This window comes from Chrysemys picta, chromosome 2 (assembly GCF_011386835.1).
Source record: "Chrysemys picta bellii isolate R12L10 chromosome 2, ASM1138683v2, whole genome shotgun sequence".
Lineage (NCBI taxonomy): Eukaryota > Metazoa > Chordata > Testudines > Emydidae > Chrysemys > Chrysemys picta.
Window position 1 is genome coordinate 149004333 of NC_088792.1, and position 16278 is coordinate 149020610.

At 49.9% G+C, this 16278-nt stretch overlaps 1 protein-coding gene across 4 annotated transcripts in view; it reads left to right on the forward strand.

Moving 5' to 3' along the window:
• The window catches only part of KANSL3 (KAT8 regulatory NSL complex subunit 3), a 125411-nt gene extending 114238 nt beyond the window's left edge, over positions 1 to 11173 (forward strand). For all 4 annotated transcript variants that reach the window (XM_065584317.1, XM_065584319.1, XM_065584318.1 and 1 more), the window contains 3 exons: positions 152 to 481; positions 4091 to 4190; positions 8554 to 11173. In XM_065584317.1, coding sequence (XP_065440389.1) covers positions 152 to 481; positions 4091 to 4190; positions 8554 to 9439 — 1316 coding nt within the window. In that variant the 3' untranslated portion in view covers positions 9440 to 11173. The remainder of the gene's footprint in view (positions 1 to 151; positions 482 to 4090; positions 4191 to 8553) is intronic.
• Positions 11174 to 16278: the final 5105 nt, after the last annotated feature.

The following is a 16278-nucleotide window of genomic DNA, read 5'->3' on the forward strand; positions in this document are numbered from 1 at the left end:
AGATCCCTAAATGGCCCCCTCAAGGATTGAACTCACAACCCTGAGTTTAGCAGGCCAATACTCAAACCACTGACCTATCCCTCCCGGTGCTGAGAGCTAGCAGACCCAGGCACCTGGGTGGCATGCTGAAACTTTGCTTGTTGTGCTGTAGGTCAGCGTGCTGAGATCATGGCTGTCCACGAGTCTCTCCAGAAGGAAACCTCTGCTAACGAGACCCTGAGATCGATGGATGGCAGGCACCTTAATGGCACCTTCCTCCCGTACTACCAGCACTCTCCAGCAGTGGCAGCTGTCTTCATTGTTGCTTACCTCTGCATCTTCCTCTCGTGCATGGCTGGGAACTCCCTGGTGTGCCTGGTGGTGGTGAGGAACCAGCGCATGCACACGGTCACCAACCTCTTCATCCTGAACCTTGCCATCAGTGACCTGCTGGTGGGCATCTTCTGTGTGCCAACCACCCTCCTGGACAACCTGATCACAGGTGAGAGCCCCCCCACGGTCAGCCTTCGCCTTGGGGGTCCACCAGCTGGGGAGGGCGTGGGTTGGTGGCGCAGAGAGGCAGGAATCTCACAGGTCTCAACAGCCATCCCCTTCTTTAAAGTCCTGCTCGGATCATGACCTAGTAGTCTTTGCCTCTTCCAGCTCCAGGGCACAATTTAGGGTCTTTGTCCAGGAAGAGAAAGCCAAGAAGTGCTGCCTGACCCCGGCCGATATGTAAGAGACGATATCTGCTAGCAAAATGCGCTTCACTCCAGTTGACAACCACAGAATGAGATCCAATTGCTGGCAGGTGACGCTAGACAAATCAGAAATCCGGCTCAGTTTTGTAACCGTAGGGGTAATTACCCAGGGGGATTCTCCATCCCTTAAAGTCCTTCAGTCAAGGCTGGATGCTGTATAAAGGATAGGCCCTGGTTCGAGCACAAGTGTTTGGGCTTGATGCAGGAACCCCTGGGTGAAGTTCTGTGGTATGCAGCAGGGCAGACTGGGTGATCTGCTGCTCCCTTGTGGCTTTGACGGCTACCGATCTATGAAGACTCAAAGCTTCAGATGACCTCCCTGTCTCGTGTAAACAGGGGATGATGCCTTCCGGCAGGTGAGGCTTATTTCAGGGTTGCTTGGCAGTGCGTACCTAGCGGGGGACAGGCCGCCTGATGCTGCAGACTCATTGGAAGGGAGATGGCCAGGCTAGTAGGTGGAGGCATTGCCAATCTTTTGACATGGGGGTGGGTGGTGCACGTACCTCCTAGAGCAGGATGCCACCCCCCTCGAATCCATTGGCTCTATGGGGCTGAGACCTGTTCTTGTGGGATAAGCCTGCCGGAGGCGTGTGCTCTGAGCCCTGGCTGGACTGAGGGGGGCGCAGTTTGACGAGCACTCCTGCTATTTGGTGCTGGCTCCCATCATCACTAACACGTTCTGGATGACGTGGCATGTGCTATAAATCTTCAGCATCTGGCCCTGGGGTCCAGGGCCCATTTCTACGTCGTGATTAACACACTGTCCGAGCGGACTGCATCACTGAGCTGGCCTGCAGCCTACGAGGGGTGAGTTTGCTGCCCAGGTGATCGCGCTTGTTCCTCTGGCTGGACTCTTCTGAACTTTTAATGAAATGGAATTTAAACAGCCCTCAAAAGTCAATTAGTTCTCCTGGACGTACCTTGGACCGCAGGGGCCCAGTCCTGCCCGCAGACCCATCAGAATAAATGGGACTCCAAGCAAGCAACTGAGGCCAGAGCTTTGCCTTTCCCACGGGAAGGGACAGGGGAAAGGTGATGCTGGAGCCATGGATCCCAACCCTCTGGTGGCTGTCCCACTTCACCTCACAAAGGGCCAAATCCCTGCCCTGCCCCTTGCTGGAACACTGGGTGTGGCATGAAGCAGCTGATGTGCTCTGGGACAATCTGCCTGCACAGGGCGGACCCAGACGCCGCAGGGATCAGGGCCAGATGGAGACCTCGATGGATTGATCATAGAATTGTAGAATATCAGGGTTGGAAGGGACCTCAGAAGGTCATCTAGTCCAACCCCCTGCTCAAAGCAGGACCAATCCCCAAGCATGCGTGACTGGGTGACTGATTCCAGGAGAGTGGTGGGGAGTTCTCCTTACACCGACTCTCAGAAGGAACAGCTTGCATTCCCCAAGCGTTTGTTGCCGACTCTTGCAGGTGTGGGAGAGGGGAGAGGTGGGTGCAGCACTAGCCATGTTCCCTTGGGGGCAGCGCAGTGCTGCTGCACTGTCTAGCCTCCCCCCTTAGCTCAGTTCGTAACTGTCTGTAGTGATTTTAGGATGGAAGCTACAGGGCCCAGGCCTAAAGGCCTCAATCCCGCGAAGCCCATGGAAGTTTGCCTGAGCAAGGACTGAGCAAAAGTAGAGTCATACATGGAGCAAGGCCTCAGGGCCGAGATTCAGCCAAGCCATGAAAGCCTAAGTAGGGCATGGGGGTGGGTGGTGCACGTACCTCCCAGAGCAGGATGGGAGGGGCAGAGTAAAGGGGATTTCAGGAGGCACAGCTATTCAAGCTTCTCTTTTAGATGGAGATGTTTGTCTGTGCTCCTATGAAGGTGAAGGCTGCTAGAAGTGATCTTAGACCTCATGCTTTAACCGCCAGGGTTCGTCTGAGTCCAGGAATGTGAGACTCTGGGGTATGAACTGGCGATGTGTTTTAACAGGAAAGGACAAGAGCGAGGCAGGCCAGGCACAAAGGCAGCAATGGACTACGCGCTGCCGACCAGCTCTTGTTCTCAGTAGAAAGAGGAACTTGAGTCCAACTTTGGTTCTGTTTGCATCCCACCTGAAGAGCCAGCCAGCCAGGCAGAGGTAGCTGCACTTACTCAGGGCAGTGTCTTCAACTGCAAACTGCCACCACGCATCAGGTGGTTTCAGAATGTGCACTGCTGCCTGCTAGTGGGGTCATGGGGTTAGAGTCGGATGCTATTGAAGACGATAGAGTCTAGTGTTCAGAGGGCAGGGCTAGGAGCCAGGGCTCCCGAGTTCTATTCCTGGCACTGCCACCAACTTGGGTGTGTCACTGGGCACTTCACCCTCCATGCCGCTTTCCTCTGCTGTGAAATAGGGATGATAATACCTCCTCCAGAGGGATGGTTTGAGGCTTAATGAACAAATGTGGGTAAAGCACTTTGGAATCCTCAATGCAAGGTGCTGCAGCATCTACAGGCCCGAGCGCAGCATAAGACAGATTTGCTATAGGCATAGGGGCATTGGCATGGCCTCGCCGTCCCATTGCCTTCACCTGGGCATGCCGACGTGCTAGGCACCGACGGCACTAGCCATGCCGTCTTGCTGGCTATTCTGTGAATTCCCATTCACCTATCCCCTAGTGGTTAGAGCAGCTCCCCGGTGGCTGGGTAGTTTATGCAGCTGTATCTTGTTCTCTTCAACAGCCACAGGAAACCAGTCCAAATCCTGAACTGGATGGCTGCCCCCCCCCCCCCCCCCCCCCCCAGGAGATTCCCAGCCAGGCCTTGCCCTGGGTGCGGCTTACATGGCTAGGCTGAATCTCAGTCCTGAGGCCTTGCTCCATGTTTGACTCTACTTTTGCTCAGTCCTTGCTCAGGCAAACTTCCATGGGCTTCGCGGGATTGAGGCCCTTAGGCCTGGGCCCTTGGCAAGTGCCTCTGCGGTTAATATGAGCACATGAGCACGGCTGGCTCCCCACCCTGAGTCTCTCGCTCATTCATTACGCCCAGCTCTGTAGCCCAGGGGAGCTGCGTTCCCGAGGATAGGAATGGTGACCTGACACACCAGCATGTAGATCCAGTTCCCACCATCTCGGCAGGGCAGTAGCGGGCTCTAGCCATGGGCCAAAGTGAAAGAGCTGCTTCCGCAGCGCTGGTGCTAGGACAAGGGACCCTGAGAATGGCGTAGAGGTAGCCCTGCCGCCGAGGCCAGGGACAACGCTCACTTGCCCGGCCGTGTTAAACAGGGCCCACGTGGCGAGGGTGAGGATTGGGTAAAGCCTTTGGCTTGTCTGCGAGAGCCGAAGTCCCCGCCCTAGGAGCGTGAGGGGGGAAAGTGCGAGTTTTTACTCCTCCTGCTCGTTCACGCTGGCTCCGTGTGTCTCTGCAGGCTGGCCCTTCAACCAGGTCGTCTGCACCATGAGTGGCCTTGTCCAAGGATCGTCTGTCTCGGCCTCCATTTTCACGCTTGTGGCCATCGCCATGGACAGGTGAGCTTCCCGTGATCTTGTCATTTTGATCTGGCCCGTTATAGAGCTAAGAAGTTTTGATCTGAGGTGAAGATGAAGGAACTCAATGTAGCTTATTGACAAGAAGGTCCAGAGGTGACTTGATTGCTCTCTATAAGTATATTGTTAAGTATTTGTTTCCCATGTAGATACTTACAGACTGTGATCATAGAATCACAGAATATCAGGGTTGGAAGGGACCTCAGGAGGTCATCTAGTCCAACCCCCTGCTCAAAGCAGGACCTACCCCAACTAAATCATCCCAGCCAGGGCTTTGTCAAGCCGGGCCTTAAAAACCTCTAAGGATGGAGATTCCACCACCTCCCTAGGTAACCCGTTCCAGTGCTTCACCACCCTCCTAGTGAAATAGTGTTTCCTAATATCCAACCTAGAACTCCCCCAACTTGAGACCATTACTCCTTGTTCTGTCATCTGGTACCACTGAGAGCAGTCTAGATCCATCCTCTTTGGAACCCCCTTCAGGTAGTTGAAAGCAGCTATCAAATCTCCCCTCATTCTTCTCTTCTGCAGACTAAACAAGCCCAGTTCCCTCAGCCTCTCCTCATAAGTCATGTGTTCCAGCTCCCTAATCATTTTTGTTGCCCTTCGCTAGACTCTCTCCAATTTTGTCCTCATCTTTTCTGTAGTGGGGGGCCCAAAACTGGACACACTACTCCAGATGTGGCCTCATCAGTGCCGAATAGAGGGGAATGAACATGTCCCTCGATCTGCTGGCAATGCTCCAACTAATGCAGCCCAATGTGCCATTAGCCTTCTTGGCAACAAGGGCACACTGCTGACTCATATCCAGCTTCTTGTCCACTGTAATCCCCAGGTCCTTTTCTGCAGAACTGCCCCTTAGCTAGTCAGTCCCCAGCCTGTAGCGCTGCATGGGATTCTTCCATCATAAGTGCAGGACTCTGCACTTGTCCTTGTTAAGTCTCATCAGATTTCTTTTGGCCCAATCCTCCAATTTGACTAGGTCACTCTGGACCCTATCCCTACCCTCCAGTGTATCTACCTCTCGCCCAAGCTTAGTGTCATCCGCAAACTTGCTGAGGGTGCAATCCATCCCATCATCCAGATCATTAATGAAGATGTTGAACAAAACCGGCCCCACGACTGACCCCTGGGGCACTCCGCTTGATACCAGCTGCCAACTAGACATAGAGCCATTGAGCACTACCAGTTGAGCCCGACTATCTAGCCAGCTTTCTATCCCCCTTCTAGTCCATTCATCCAGGGCTGGCTCCAGGCACCAGCTTGGCAAGCAGGTGTTTGGGGCGGCCACTCCGGAGAGGGGCAGCAGGTCCAGCTATTCGGTGGCAATTCGGCGGACGGTCCCTCACTACCGCTCGGAGCGAAGGACCTTCCGCCGAATTGCCGCTGCAGATCGTGATCGCGGCTTTATTTATTTATTTATTTATTTGGCTGCTTGGGGCGGCCAAAACCCTGGAGCTGGCCCTGCATTCATCCAATCCATACTTCTTTAACTTGCTGGCAAGAATACTGTGGGAGACCATATCAAAAACTTTGCTAAAGTCAAGGTATAGGAATGTAAAGTCAAGATGATCAACTCACCCCTTAACCTTCTCTTTGCTAAACTAAATAGATTGAGTTCTTTGTGTCTTTCAGAATAAGGCAGGTTTTCTAATCCTTTAATCATTCTCAAGGCTCTTTTCTGACCCCTCTCCAATTTATCAATATCCTTCCTGAACTCTGGGTACCAGAACTGGACACAGAATTCCAGTAACAATTGCACCAGTGCCAAACACAGGTAAAATAATCTCTCAATTCCTACTTGCAATTCCTCTGTTTCTGCATCCCAGGATTGCATTAGCTCTTTTGGCCACAGCGTCACACTGGGAGCTCATGTTCCGCTGATTGTCCATCTGTTCCCCAAATCATTTTCAGAGTCACTGCTTCCAGGTTAGAGTGCCCCACCTGTAAGTCTGGACTACATGCTTCGTTCCTAGATGTATACTATTACATTTAGCTTTATTACAATGCATATATTTTGCTTGTGCCCATATCACCAAGTGATCTAGAGCCCTCTGAATCAGTGACTTGTCCTCTTCATTATTTATCACACCTCAAATTTTTGCTTCATCTGCAAATTTCATCAGTGATCATTTTATGTTTTCTTGCAGGTCATTGATAAAAATGTTAAATAGTGTAGGGCCAAGAACAGATCCCTGCAGGACTCCACTGGAAACAGACCCACTTGAAGACAATTCCCCATTTACACCTACATTTTGAGACCTATCAGTTAGCCAATATTTAATCCATTTGATATGTGCCATGTTAATTTTATGTCATTCTAGTTTTTTTAATCAAAATGTCGTGTGGTACCAAATCAAACGCCTTACAGATGTCTAAGTATATTATGTCAACACTATTACCTTTATCAGTCTGAAGGACATAAATCCACACCGTGTAGAGGTCAAAGCATAGGGGTTTATTACACACAGCGCTGGTGGAGTGTCACCTGGCTTATTAGGCTTAGAGACACTGTCAATCAATTGATTACAATGAAATATATAGATTTTCCATGGGCGGGGGAAAGTGACGGGGTAGGCAGTTCCACACCCCGGGATAGGTTTTGCAGCAAGACAAGATAGCACAATAGCCAATGGTTAAAAGGTTACACAATGTCTCCGCCCATGGTCTCAAGTTAGCAAATTAACATTTGATTAATACTTTGATAAAATGTTGTTAGTATAAAATATATATGTTGAATTCTGATTTGGGGTCCATAGGAATGGAGTAACTCCTTTGATTGTCCGACAGGTACATGTCTAGGGGATAAAGCAAAGAAACAGTGAAAGCATATGAAAATAGAGATTGTCTCCTTTATGTCTTAAGGCAGGGCATTGGTCCCTTGGAAGGGAGGTGGAAGGATGCCGTATCATTATAGTGACATGTGCCAATATTTCATAAACTCAAGGTTGCATCTGTGGGAAGACTGTTTTCCCTTCAGGGGAAACACAATAGGAACAGGGATCCTTTGTTCAATTTGAAACATTGGATGAAACATAATTATTCAGTTATTGCTTCAACATCTGGCATTTCTACTGACCAAGCAGATCTTAGCAAAGGCAATGTTATTTTGTTTCCCCCAGCTTTCTCTTAGCTAATCACTATTTGCACGGCTTCTGGTCTCCAGGCCAAACTCTGGACTTTGGGTCTGAGAAAGAGCTGGCACAATCCATATACCAGGTTGTTATATAACATGCACATGGATTTTAACCCTTCAAGTCAAACTTGTGATCTCATAAAAAAAATATCAAGTTAGTTTGACAGGATGTATTTTCCATAAACCCTTGTTGATTTGCATTAATTACATCACCCTCCTTTAATTCTTTATTCAGTGAGTCCTAGATCAGCTGCTCCATTATCTTGCCTTTGATCAATGTCAGGTTGACAGGCCTGGTCATCCCGTTTACCCTTTTTAAATACTGGCACACCATTAGCTTTCTTCCGGTTTTCTGGAACTTCCCCAGTGCTCCAAGACTTATTGAAAATCAACATTACCACTCCAGCAAGCTCCTCAGCCAGCTCTTTAAAAACTTCTGGATGCAAGTTAACTGAACCTGTTGATTTAAACATGTCTGACTTTAGTAGCTTCTGTTTAACATCCTCCAGAGATACTAGTGGAATGGAAAGAGTGTTATCAACACCATATGATGAGACTATATCATCTGTTTTTATCCCAAATACAGAACAGAAATATTTATTGAACACTTCTGCCTTTTCTGCATTATTATTGATAATTCTACCATTTCCATCTAGTAATGGACCAATATCATTGTCAGGATTTCTTTTGTCCATAGATTTTTCCTTGTGTCCCTTTGCTTCCCTTATCAATTTTCTTCAATTCCTAACTTATGATTTATATTCATTACTATCATCTTCCCCTTTCGTTCATTTGTTATATATTATTATTTTTTATAGCTGCCTTCATGTGTCCTCTAGACCAAATTGTTTTTATAACCAGCACATGTTATGGGATTGCCCTGTGAGCCATTGAGATATTAAGGCTGATTTCTTTCTCTCCACCAAGGTGGAACTGTAGGCTGGCCATACCATCCTAGGCCTGACCAATCCATTTTGGAAACTGAAATTCACTGGAAAGCTTTGGTTGGGTAGAGCTCTGACCAGAGCCAAACATCTAATTCTGCAATAGTAGAAGTCCCAAGTGAGTCCAGCTACTGGAGACTGGTACTCTAGTGAGCCTGGAAGCAATGGAACAAATCACATTTTGCAGTAGAAACAACCACTATAAGTTGGTAGATATCGGATTCCAGGCCATAGGCTCTCTTTAATATCTTGTGCTCCTCCCCAGGTTCCACTGCATCATCCTGCCCTTCAGGGAGCGGCTCAGTCTTCTCAAGGCTGTGATAATTATCGTCGTCATGTGGGTTCTAGCCATAGCCATCATGTGCCCTTCTGCCATCCTGCTGACCGTCGCCCACATGGAGGACCACTTCCTGGTGCTAAACGATGGGCACAACACCACCTACCCCCTCTACACCTGCTACGAGGCCTGGTCTGACAGCAGCATGCGGAAACTGTACACCACCATCCTCTTCACCCACATCTACCTCATCCCCCTCGTGCTCATTGTCTTCATGTATGGAAGAATCTGCCTGAAGCTCTGCAGCTCCACGGTGCCCATCCCCGAACATCCCACCTGTGCCAGCAGAGTCGGTAGCACATCCAGAAAGAGGATCAGGGTCATTAAGATGCTGATCTTGGTTGCACTCCTCTTTGTGGTCTCCTGGCTGCCTTTGTGGACGCTGATGCTGCTGGTGGATTACACCAACTTGACTGATGACCATCTGGATTTGCTGACAGGCTATTTCTTCCCCTTTGCCCACTGGCTAGCTTTCTCTAATAGCAGCATCAACCCAGTCATCTACGGCTACTTCAACGAGAACTTCAGGAGGAGCTTCCAGGCGGCCTTTAACTTCCAGCTGTGTTCCCAGGAGACAAAGCATAAGGAGACTTACTCTGAGCACTCTCGCGTCCCCACCAGCTTCAGGATGTGCAATAGAGTCTTTGCGAAGGCAACCTCCTCCAACTGTGTATCCTCCCATCACACTCAAAACGCTGCCTCTCTCTTCTCCAGAAGTGTTCAGCCCATGTGCCCTGGCCTGGGCTTGGAAAACATTGATAAAATAATGCCCTACCACGGAGTAACCCAGACCTGGGAGAAACCAGAGGCATAAAAGTGGAGAGCAAGCAATATCCTCCTCTATTTCTATGAGAAGAAAAGCCTGTCTTCTCCTCATTCAGGTGGAAGAGACCTTCGGCTTAGCTGGGGTCCTTCATTCACTCTAGAGGTGAGAAGAAAAGTTCACAAAGGTGCATTTGAGAGGAGGGTGGTTGATCCTGTGGAGTCCTGCGTTGTATCCTTGCCACTGACCTGCTGTGGGACTTTGGGCACGTCATTTCTTCTCTCTGTGCCTCGGATTTCCGATGTGTCCAGTGAGAGTAGCTGTGATACTGACTCGCCTTTGTAAAGCACTTCGACATCTGTGGATCGTCATCCTCACAAGTGTGCATGTTCCTGCTCAATGGAACCAGGTTGTTTTATGTGGATTGAACTTTATTCAACTGGACGTCCTTCATCTTCTCTTTATGCTTAGCTGCCAATGGGTTGTGAGGGTGTGCAGCTGATACAACGGACAGCGGGTATCGCCAGACCCTGGGTAAAGGATGGAGAGATGAGAAAAGAAATAACAGCAAAACTAAAAAGCGAAATGCATTGACACAACTGTCCTGTGAGGGTTGTGGTGGGATAGCTGGGTTTGGGATGATCCAGTGCTCAATGCAGGGAGATATTCTCCAAGGCTAATTCCTTGCAGACTCTTAAAACCAGCCCTCTCTCCAGCCGTGGTTTCTCACTGGGAGACAAGGCTCTCTCGATCATTTGCCTAGTGCTAAGTTTTCATGAACCTCAGTGAGACAGATTTGCAAACCATCAGTGCATTTGCACCCTGTCATGGCTAAGCATGTTTTCCCCACTTGCACATGAAAGCTTGTCCTTACACAACATGGACCGTCCCTCTTGACAAGTTTACAAACTGCTGCTTAAGTCTGCCTGGGAAATTGGTGGCTTGGAAGTCCATCAATTCACATGCCAAATGGGTATTTGCACCTGGAGATAGCCATGGGATAGGCAATGGACATTTATGCAAATCTGAAGTACTGTCCCACGCTGGTGCATCAACAGAGGAGGTTTTGGTACAAATTGACAAATTAAACAGTGATAAGACACCCGGACCAGATGGGATTCACCCCCGAGTTCTGACAAAATTCAAATCTGAAGTTGCAGAACTGCTAACTGTGGTATGTAGCCTATTGCTGAAACAAGCCTGTGTGCCAGATGAGTGGAAGGTAGCTAAGGTGATGCTGATTTTTAAAAAGGGCCACAGAGGTGATCCTGGCAATTACAGGTCGGTTAGCCTGACTCCAGCACCAGGCAAACTGGTAGAAACTATTGCAAATAGTTCACGGGGCAACACTGGTACAGGGAGGTGAAAAGTACATTTCACTATTCCAGTTTCAGTGAATGGAGTCCCGCAAATTGTACAGAACTGATGGGGCTGTATCTCAGACGACAGACTTTCCATGTGGGCTGTTCACTTGGGTTAGCATTGCATTCTGCTCCGTTTTGCTCAGTTGTCACTAGTGCAAAGACAGGACCATTGTGAAATCCAAGCCACGCCAGTCATCAACCATTTCTTAGCTTGTGAAACGGAACTGTTTTTAAAAATCCTTTAACGCTCTCTGCATTAACTAGGTAATCCCAGCAGTGCCAAAATAACAAGAAAGACAAAGCAAAGGGTGTTGCAAGGACCAATTAATGTTTGTTCAAATAAGCTGAAAATCAACAGCGCTGTATCTTGGTCATTCTTATGTGCACGAAAATAAATACTGCCGGAATCCTTTCACTGAGAGCCAGAGTCCAGAGCAAACTGTCTTTGTCACCAAATAAGCAGATTAGTCCTTTTTTTTTTTTTCCACTTAATCAACCATAACAGCTGACTCAACAATGAGACTAAATCAAACACACAAAAAGCACCCAGGGAAACAAAGCTCGGGAGGCAGAGGGTGCTGACAAGCACCCAGCTCGGCACTCACCGAGCACATGACCCTCCCCACACTAATCCTGAAGGGAATGAAGAAATACAAACCCCCTCCTGAAAGCCCAATACACGTCAAACCAGAATGCAAACACCAGCTGAGAACAGAGAGGCCCAGAAGGGTTCTTACACAATACCCAGGTTTGGGGTGGACAATCGGTGACTCCCCCATTCAAGATGGGGACCCTAAACCCCTCCAGTATATTCTTAGATACTTACAGCACAACAGTCAATGCAGAACTGGTGGGGTGTAGGACTAGAGCTCCCCAAACCCCACTGCCATATGCAGTATGGGTCACCGCTAGATCCCAAAGCTCTTTTCAGCAGGCTCATGATCCCCATTTTACAGATGGGGCAAGGGAGGCACCAGCTGGCAAAGTGACTTGCCCAAGGCCACAAATTAAGTGAGTGGCAGAGCAGGGGACAGAACCCAGGGGTCCTGCTTGCTAGGCTCCTGCTCAATGCACTAGGCAGAAGCCAGAGACCTCAGAACATGGTGCTCTAAGGCAGCAGCCCAGGGGAGAGGCCAAGAGGCATTAGTCTGTTTCCTAGGTGCATACAATCTCGGGGGGGGGGGGAATCCACAAGCCAATCTGTATACAAAACATAACTAACTGCCATCCTGGGGCTGTCATTAGACTTGTTATCTGTGGGAAGAAAGGAAAAACTCCAGTCACCGTTCAATGTTTGTATCTGATTGTCCCTCCTGCCTCCTCTGCTGCCTGCAGTTTGTGTTTGTTCAATAGCCACTAGCTTCACTTTTCCCCGATACACACAAGAGATACTCTCCCCCCCCCTCCCCCGGGCTCTATTCCACGCAGAGCCTGGCAGGCTACATCGCAGCATCCGAGGATATGACAGCCTGTAATTGCAGTTCCACAACTGCAGAAGCTTTTCCCCTCTGTGCAATCCAGGGGGGAGGCCGTATTATCGCAGTGAGATCTTGTGCTCTCAGTGGGAGAGTTCCCTCAACCAGGCACACTCAGCTGTATTCTTGGCAGCCTGTCTGGGCAGGTGTCTGTGGGCAGGAAAGCAACCCAGTCCTTGAGAGGTCTGTGCAAACATGCACAATCTAGTCCTCAAGCAGCCCCCAGACTTGGGAGACAAGCCTGGTGCAGGGGAGAGGGGCCTTGCTCGGCAAGACTCCGCTGCCCCTCATGCTGTCTCGGCCATAATGACTCCCCGGACGTCAAAGGCATTACGCCGAGTAGAACTCACGGGAGATGAGAATCAGGCCTCTCCCAGACTGGCCATTGCAGGCTGTGTGATGCTGGGCCAGGCATTCAGGCTGATATTTCAGGGTCTTAGAGACTATGAGGAGGAGCGTCGGGTATAAAAACAGAGAGCGAGAGAGAGCCTCCCTTGGCTGTGTTCCAGGACGAGGTGGGTTGAACAAAGCCCCGCTGTCGCCCGCCGTCCCCCCCACGTTTAGAGGTGCTGTTTCCCGAGTCTTCCCCCCCCCCCCCCCCCCCCGTTTCCCTGAACATGCCAGTGGCCACATCAGCTGCATCTTTCCCCGTCGCTGCTTCAGACTCCGGACAGATTGTGGAGAATTCTGCCCAAGCCTGACAATCCCTCGGTGGCTGGAACGCCTGACTTCCCAATGGGTGCCCATGGCCGTTAGCCCAGCACATGAGGCTGTGCCACTCTGGCATATCCATTGGCTGGGCCTGAGCTGCTGACGGCCTTTCTTTGTCAATGCCACCTGTTGGACCGACTGGTCTGGGGAGGCAGCAGCAGCAGTATGTCCCCAGGAAAGGGCCCGTGCAGCTATCCTGATTCCCACCACTGGGATTGGCACTGTCGGGAGCTGAGCCGAGACCTGACCTGTTGTCAGAGGGCGCTTGGTTTTCAAACATGGAGAGTGGACTCAAAACCCAGGGCCACCCGGGGGGGTGGGGGCGGGCGGGCAAGTGGAGCAATTTGCCCCGGGCCCCGCAGGGGCCCCCACGAGAGTTTTCAGCGGGTCTTCGGTGGCAGGTCCTTCAGTGCCGCTGAATACACCCAGAGCGACCCGCTGCCGAAGACCCGGAGCTGACGCCACCAGCACCCTGCACATAACTGTGGACGCTTTGCAGGACCCCAGGCAGAGACACCTGCCATGAACAGTGAGGAGGAGATGGGCGGGGTGATGCAGTGTGGGGCTCAAACCATACCGTGAGTCAGGAGCTGTTTGAAATTCCTCTGGAGTCAAGCCAGTCCCTTCAAGCCAGCACAGATTAGCCCATTGCTGAAGGACAAGGGAGCTCAGGTAAGTTTGTACATGAATTATTCCCCATAGTAATACTTCCCCTTCCACGGGAGGGGAGGGCGAAGGAGGAAGGGAGGTAAATGAGGTTGCTTGAAACCTCATTTACCTCCCTTCCTCCTTCGCCCTCCCCTCCCATGACCTTCGCCATTTAAAAATCGCACCCATCTGTGATGCTCGATGCTATTACGGTCACCACTTTTACAAGATTATGATACATTTTGTACATGTGCCTTGTGAGGTATCATTTGAAAACTCATAATCTGCTGAACGTTGTTGTCCTGGTAAAATGTGTGTATCAACACTGTCTGAGAAGTTATTAGATGCTCCTATGTATTATCGGTATAACATGCTCCATTGTTAAGACAAGCAGGTCCAACCTAGATTTTCAGAGACAACCACGCAATAGCTCCCCAGCCAGATGTTCAAGGGTGATCACCGGCTTCCGCAGCTATTCTTCAGAACCGGGAAGGTGTAAACAAGAAATGTACATTTCATTTCAGAGACAGTTCAGACCTCACGTACACAAGAGACTGTTGGTCTGCACCCCGGCAGGGGTAATTCTCCAAGACAGGAGAGAGAATAAGAATGAGAGACAGGGGCCTCGTCCTCCCAGCTCTCTGCTCATGTCATCAATGAGCACCTGAAGGACCCTGAACTGGGGGAGGGGTTCCTGGCTGAAAGGAAACCCAACCTTTGAGCTATTACAACTTGTGGTGAGAGAAAGATACTTGCTTTAAATCCTACCAACGAAGCTGAAGGTCTACCAAGCAGTGGTGCTTCCAACTCTGCTGTACGCCAGCGAGACGTGGACTGTCTATCGGAGTCATGCACGAAGGCTCAATCACTTCCACATTTCCTGTCTGTGAAAGCTTCTAAAAATCAGATGGCAGGACAAAGTGCCCGATACTGATGTCCTTACTAGAGCCAGTCTGCCGTCAGTTCACACTTGCTGATGAGAGCCCAGACCAGGTGGGACGGACATGTCGTGAGAATGTCAGACGAACGCATTCCTAAACAGCTCTTCTATGGAGAACTCACTCAGGGAAAGCGCTCCCATGGAGGACAAAAGAAGCGGTTCAAGGACACGCTGAAGACCTCTTTGAAGTCCTTTGAGATCAACACCGCCACATGGGAAACCTTCGCACTGGACCGTTCAGCATGGCGCAGCTTCATTCACACAGGCAGTAATACCTCTGAGGCGAGGCGTATTGCTGAGGCTGAAAAAAAGCGTGAGCTGCGCAAGTCCACAGCTGCTCGTACATCATTGACAGTGCCATTACATGTCTGCCCGACGTGTGACAGGACGTTCCACGCCCGAATCAGACTGATCAGTCATCTTCAGACGCACAGAGCCCGGTCATCGAAAGAATGAGTTATTGAGGTCTTCATCGATAACGATGGACGAACATCATTCGCTTGTTAAAGTTTAGGAATTCACTTGCATTTTTCTCTTTTTTTTCTAACCAATTCTGACTTTTATGCTTTATCACTTGTAGTCACATAAGATCTCTCTTTCTGTCATTAATACACTTGTGTTATTGTTTTACCTTAACCAGTGTGAGTTTGAGTTAGTGTGTGGGAAACTCCATTAGGGATAACAGAGATGGTGCATTATCGTTTTCATTTGCTGAGCTTGTCCTGTCCAGGAGGATACCGTGCACTACAAGACACACATTTCTGGGGGAAAGTCTGGGACTAAGAATTTGTGGGTGTTGCCCTGTATGTAATTAATAAGCGACGGGTCAGAGTGCTCATGCATTTCGCTGGGAGTGAATTTCCTTGCTGAAAGCTGTGCGTGAGCAGAACCTGGAGAAGTGATTGTTCTCCAGCAAAGCAGTGTAAAGGAATCCCGCCGTTCAACAGTCCAGATTATACCCTATGTGTCACACCATCCCAGCCACCAACGTAGAGAACAAAGACGTTGACTTTTAATGGCATACTTTACTGGTATCATGTCAGAAAATAAAATGTATGGGAATACATTAAAAAAAATAGCCTGGCAGTCCAGTTGTACCGTCCACATGAGAGCAGTGGCCTGTGCTTGGGTAGCGAGAGAAGAAACGGTCGGTGCCCACTTTGCAGTTGTTTGGTTTGATGGACAATGCAGGGGCGCCATCTGGGGTACTTTGTCTCTCTGAATAGGGACGTCCCTTTTGTCCTATTGAGAGCGCTCCATGAAATGTCCACGCAGATCCTCTGCAGTCCTCTCCCCAACACTTCTAGGGATGGCAGCCTTGTTTCTCCCCCCGCCAACAGGGCACTTTGGCTCACCCCTCTGCAATGAGATCAGCTGGCCCCATTGCAGCAGACAGGCTAGCAGCAGACTAGCCCAGGCGGCTCTGGAAGGCCAGTAGTAGCTGGGTTCTCTGTGCCTTTGTCACCCTCAGGAGTCAGATCTCAGCCAAACTCACCCCTGCCCGTGAACCTATTGCCAATATTCACTGCTCGCGTCCTACACCCATGCCCAGCTTTTCACAGAACAGCTCTACCCTCCTCCCCACTAGGCCGTGCTCCCCATGTCTTGTGCTGCGAAGCGCTGCTGTGATGAGATGCTGCAAAGCCGACATGACAATTAGCATATAACGGGGATAACGTAAGGGTGTTTTGAGACTTACCTTTCCCTTTTCATTGTGACTGTATATCTAATGAGCCGGTAGCTGAACCTGTC